General features: G+C 27.5%; 1 protein-coding gene across 1 annotated transcript; it reads left to right on the top strand.

Annotated features, from left to right (window-relative positions):
- The first annotated feature begins 451 nt into the window (after window positions 1-451).
- Window positions 452-5,107, top strand: LOC111616979 (sperm-associated antigen 7 homolog). Its single transcript, XM_023358328.1, has 3 exons — window positions 452-620; window positions 4,677-4,744; window positions 5,000-5,107. Exons 1-3 carry the CDS (start codon window positions 542-544, stop codon window positions 5,090-5,092), a joined length of 240 nt encoding a protein of 79 aa, XP_023214096.1. The 5' UTR covers window positions 452-541; the 3' UTR covers window positions 5,093-5,107.
- Window positions 5,108-6,258: the final 1,151 nt, after the last annotated feature.

Below are 6,258 nucleotides of genomic sequence, written 5' to 3' on the forward strand. Positions count from 1 at the left end.
GTGCCTGGCCGAACCTACGATGAATTTGGAAAAAAGATACCTTCATAATGCTCACAAAATGAAGTCAAAAGAAAAAACTTTGCCTTTTCATATTTTTTAAAAAACTCTTTCCGTCTTGCGGGCCCTAAGAGGACCTCTTTGTAGCAAGATCGTTATGAGGGCAGACCACCCCAAAAAATTCCTGGTGATTTTAGATCCGTCCGGATTCGATCCCGGTCTCCCGGAGCGGCAAGCTGCCACCTTGACCGCTCGGCTATCCGACCGCAAAACCTCTTCGTATCTCAACACGAAACAGTAAACAAAAAATAAACTGTTTAATAATTAAAAATAAAATAAAAATAATTGAAAATAATCTGCGTTATATATTAATAAATAAAAGAAAAAACTAAATTATTATATTAATAAAATAATAACGATTTTATTGGTATATTTCGAAGCGCCTCGATGCGGCAAAAAGTTTAACATTAGCAATTGTATTTACTTAATGGCGGTTATATCTTCACATGTGATTTCGTTTGAATAATCGAGATAAAAAAGAAAAATGGATTTGTTGGGAAGTATTCTCAATTCGATGGACAAACCGCCGACAATTAAAAATGAACAGAAAGAATTATTAAAAAGTAAGATTTCGAATAATATCAAAAGATTATTTACATGATACGACCTTCATTCATTCATTAATAAAGAGTATTTGTGTAAAATGCCCCAATAATAATTATAATGTTTTTTTAATTCAGTTTCCATGTTCTGAAGCAAATTAAATGTTGAGATGATTAATATTTATCTGCATTATCCTATGGGCAATTGCCTGGGGCCCACACCAGAGGGGGCCTCGTGCCAATCTCATTTCCTCCAGTAAATTCCCCCAAAGAAAAATCCCTGAAGTCAACACTACGTGGGGCCTCCTAATTCAAATTTGTCTGGGACCCATCGAGCTATTATGCGTATCCGTCTGTGATTCTGTTTGATTACGGTAGAAGCGGGAGCCGTCGAGAGGGGAAGCTGGGGAATTCTGGCTTCTCTTTCTACCACTAAGGGCTCATAAATTTTCTATGTGAAAGAAAACTTTAGGGCCCTTAATGATTTCTACCCATATAACTTATTGTTATTTTTACTAACAAAAAATAAAGTCTTTAAGACTGTTTTTATTAAACCTCCGTACAAGCTCTCGACAACCTTGAATAGAAGTTACGGTAGTTTTAGATAATATACGTACGGTATGTATATACATATATACACAAATTACACGAAAGTAACTTCTAACTTTGTTTGGTTACATCGATTATTGTTTTTTATGTTAAGAGAAAGCAAAGAGAAGTTTTCGCTTACANAATTATATAATTTTATTACTTACTTTACAATCTTATATAGAATTTATGTAAAATCTAATGGTTTTAGCATTTTGATCTTATCCCAAATCAAAACAATGTCATATTTAAAAAAGGAAATGGCAATGATTCTGTCTTAGGTTCTTGGTGAGGTAGAAATAAATTCATGCTAGTATACAAATTCAAGAGAGTACAATACATAAAAAGATATATAGGTTCCTATTTGATAGAATAAAACAAATTGTAGCCTGATACATCTATCAAAAATTTTGCATTTAACAACAATACACAACCTGAATTTTACAGTAGACAAAATTCTTTTGATTTAGGCTAAATTGAGTGTGCTGATTTTAAATCTAGATTCAGATTTTTCTAATTTTTTTCCAGACTTTGAGATTTCTTACATTTTTTTCTGCTGAAGAAAATGCTCTTTTTAAAAATGTTCAAGCATTTTTTAAAAAAATATTTATTGTTATTATACGCTAATGAACTGTATATTATTGGAAAACTACATCTTCAAATTATTTAATGTAAAAAATATGATGGATATATCATTAATTATTTTGAAGTTATGGCCAAAAGAAACATCATCTATCAAATAAATCAAACTGAATAGTACCATCTGTTGTAGGTGACTACAAATGCTGACATATGCACTGACTAACTTCTATTTTTGGTATCTTGAATATACATTCGATTCTGGTATTGAATACTTTCAAATTAAAGTTCATAGTCTGAAATCTTCAGTTGATTTTACTTCCTAGCGTGTTTCCTGTTTTCTGTGTACAGTTGGCATGCTTTCAATTTATCATGAATAAATGAAGTTGTGCCAATCATCCAAACAGCTTTTCTTATATTTGTGGTCATTATACATTATATGTATTCTTTCCAAGCAGTGTAAGAATTTTATGGAGAGTGAAGACATTCACAAAGATTATTTTTGATGGTGGAAGATCAAGATATTTTTTATTTTTATTGAAATACATGTTTTAATTAATGTGTTGTAGTGATATGATGGAGAGAAAAGATCGTTGTTTGTTGTGTTTATAGATTGGCATAAACTAATCATTACTTTGATTGCTGTTTTTGAATGAATGACGTCAATAACCAAAAATCCAAATGAGGAATTTTTTCTTTTTACAGTTTAAATTAGAAAAACAGTGTGAATATACAAGTTAGTTCTTGACTAAATTTTTGTCTTGAGATTTTCTGTTGTTAATAATATGTCATTGTTCATTTAATTAGATATTAAGACAAAGTAATTATTGATCATTTACAGAATTTTTAGGTGTCTTTTTACATACGAAATATCTAGTGATTTTAGTTTATTATTTTAGTGATTTGATTTAGTGATTTATATAATTATTTCATTAAAAAAAAAAATGTATAATAATCTATTTACTATTTATTTAATTTCATCTTTTAGTTTTTGACAGTTTATTAGACTAGACATTTTATGTTAAAATGTGAAATGGAATTTTGAAATACACTTGATTTTTCTTATTTTATTGTTTCTCATCTAACTGAAGAAAAATTTTAATTACAAAAAGTATTTTATATATGCTTGATATGTAGTATATTATTGTGCAATAGAACTTTTCCTACTTATGAACTGTGCCAAAAAATTAAAACATTCAAAAAATTTAGTTTTTATACTTAAAAAGTTGAACTTATGATATTCAAAGTATGAGTAATAACCTTCCTTTTTAGAAATTATTTAACAATGATTGTCATAAAAGCAGCAACTAACATCTGTAATCCAGTGAAAATGAACAAAATTTATTATACAAAACGAACGTTTTCAATTATTTTTAACATCCATCTTCAGGTTGTGGAATGTTGCATAAAATCAGCACTATGATTACATTGGAGCTACCTGCAGACCATTGAATATTAGACTAAAGGAACATCACTACACGGTTCAAAAGGGTTTGTGCACAACAGTCCTTTCATCCTTTGACACATCCAAATGGATTTTAATAATGCATGTCTCATACATAGCACATCTCTTTCTGCACAACTCAAGTATTTGAATCTCAATGTTTTGAGACACTCTGAACCCCCAAAAAATCAAAAAACTGATACCCAGGATATGTATGTGTTTTAGCATCTAAGATTAATTTCATTAATGTAACATTTTTACAAAATTTTAAAATCTTTATGAATCAATTATTATTTGTAACCATTGAAATGGATTTGTTTTTCTACATTTCTGAACTAACTACATTTTCTAATAGTTCATATAAAATCTTAAAAATAAAAATTGCTCAAAATGTAGGATTCAAATGATAATGTCTATATCATAAATGCTGTCAAAGCAATATTTCTTGTTGTTTATCTTAGGGAATCATTAATGTATTAGATAAAATATTTATTCCATTTATATTTATTAATCATTTGACCTTTTTTTTCAAAGAAATTATAGGTGATTTTTTTTAATTAAATTTAATCAACACATTATAAAATAAACATACATAAAAAAACAAGTTATCATCTTACACACTATATATGTGGGTTGTTCAAAAAGTTCCCGAACTTTTTGAATAGTGCGCCAGCAGTTGGTTATTTTGTAATCCACTTGGATGCATTGTGTCCATGGAAACCTCCTGAATAACCTCCTTCAATTTGTTTGTTGATAGCTTGTTTTGGTGATCAGTTACGGCCGTTTATGTGAAGGGGTGTTTGTGGGGCTCAGCAAAAATTCGGATCCATGGAAATGAGCTCTTTGAAGGAGCAGCATTGCTGTGTGAAATTCTGTGTGAAACTCTGGAAATCCTTCATGGAAACTTCCCACAGATGGGTGAAACATCCCCCGCCCCAAAAAAGCTTGACAAGTTCACTCTCAAACAATTCATCTATTGGGAGATAAACACAGAAATGGGCCTATCTCATACAAAACAAAAAAATTTCTATTTATTTGTCTTTGGATGATGATATGAGACACTCCCATTGTGGCACGAAGTTAAGAGTGGTGACTCTTGGATTTGAAAAAAAAAAAAAAAGAAGAGCCTGTTAATTTAATTACATATAAAAAGCATTTTAAAATTAATAGGATGGTAATTTTCATATAGGACATACAGACCAGAAATTCTGTTCCTTAAATCAAGGTTTTATTGTAATACTTTTTATTAAAAAAAAATAATGTTTAAATGTAATGTGTAAAAATAAGTATTGATTATGTAGTAATTCTTTCATTTTTTTATTATACATTAGAAAAATATTAATTAAATCACTAGTTATTAAATGTTATTACATTTAATGTCTCAAGAAATTGTAATTAAAATTTAAAATTTTTAACTATTTTATGTTATTACTTGTATTTATTATTTAATTTTTTATCATTTATAGAGCAAAAAGAACAGATGATTAAAAGACAGGCTGCAGATAAAGCAAATTTGAAGCGATTTCGAGAACAAGTAAGCATATTGCAAATACAAACTGCCATATTATATAACATGCTATAATAAGACTAATAACAATTTAGAAAGAAAACACTTTGGGTAGAGGTAGGCGATTAAGTCGCCATCTCTTGGTAAATTTAATAATTAGAATTAAATCAAATTATTTTCAAATTTTAATTTCAGAAAATTTTCATATAATTAATCAAATTTTTTTAAAATTTTGAATACTTGTATTTAATATTTAAAAATACATTTTATTTAATTCTTTAGATTGAAAAAAGAATAACAGAATTCATAAAAGATTCCAGCATGCAGAAATTTAAATTTGAGCCTATGGATAAAGTCAGTCGTTCCATAGTGTAAGAATAAATTAATTGTTTTTACATAAACTTAATAAGAATTATGATTTATTTTTCAGTATGGTAAACTTTAAATTAATCTTTTTATTATAATCCTAATTAATTTTAGAAAATAAAATTTATTATACTGATATATAATCTTACTTATACAATCTTAATTAAATTTTAATTGCATTTATAAAATTGAATTTTATAACTGTAATTAAATTTTAATATGATTGAGTCTTACTCGTTATATTAAAACATTATCACTCTGAAATTATAAATCAGTTGGTTATAAGTTATTTCATTGTGATATCATTGTCAAAATACGCTTGCTTCCAAACTTAAAAAATAAAGCTAACATAATAAAAAATCCAAAAGACTTAAAAATGAAGGAAACAAACTCTTAGTTAAAGATTGAACAAAAAACAAATTGCTTTATACTTTTATTTTTCACTATTATCTTATTCTAAAAGTGATGAGGAAAAACAAAAGATTTAATGCTATTTTAACTCAAGAATTATCACATATCAAGAAAATATCTAAAGCCAAAAATGACTCTTTACAATATATTGAGAAAATTGTAAAAGGAGATATCAAACAATTAGCTTATTTTTTTAATGACAGTCCCCTTTTATATCTTTCATATGAATAGAATAAATGTATGAATGCTTTATAATACTTTCTCTTTGTTGATGAACTATACACAAATAACATCTTCAGTAAACAAGTGAAAAATTATTCAACATGACAATAAATGTTCAGGATGTATATTAGGCCTATATATCCCAAATATTATTAAATAATACATACACTCCAGAAGTAACAGTTAACATGGGTTTTATTGAAGAATATACTTCTTAAAACAAACGTAAACAATAAGTAAAAAAAAAAAATTCACAAAGTTAAAAACGATCAAGTGTCAGCCTTCTGTTTTAGATTCTGACACTTTACATTAAAAACATGAAGAATTCTTCACTTCATCAGAAGGCTGACACTTGATCGTTTTTAACTTTGTGAATTTTTTTTACTTATTGTTTACCTTTGTTTTAAGAAGTATATTCTTCAATAAAACCCATGTTAACTGTTACTTCTGGAGTGTATAAAAAAGGATTAAGATAGACTCGAAAATTTGATATTTTTTGTAAATAGTCTAACCTTCAAGTATTACATAAATAATACAGTAGA

Source organism: Centruroides sculpturatus, unplaced genomic scaffold (assembly GCF_000671375.1).
Source record: "Centruroides sculpturatus isolate CEXI.00-Female unplaced genomic scaffold, Cexi_2.0 scaffold4406, whole genome shotgun sequence".
NCBI lineage: Eukaryota > Metazoa > Arthropoda > Arachnida > Scorpiones > Buthidae > Centruroides > Centruroides sculpturatus.

Coding starts and splice junctions, on each gene's coding strand:
- LOC111616979 (XM_023358328.1), top strand. CDS start 542: ATGGATTTGTTGGGAAGTATTCTCAATTCGATGGACAAACCGCCGACA. Junction 621..4,676: donor ACAGAAAGAATTATTAAAAA/GTAAGATTTCGA, acceptor TATCATTTATAG/AGCAAAAAGAACAGATGATT. Junction 4,745..4,999: donor TGAAGCGATTTCGAGAACAA/GTAAGCATATTG, acceptor TTAATTCTTTAG/ATTGAAAAAAGAATAACAGA.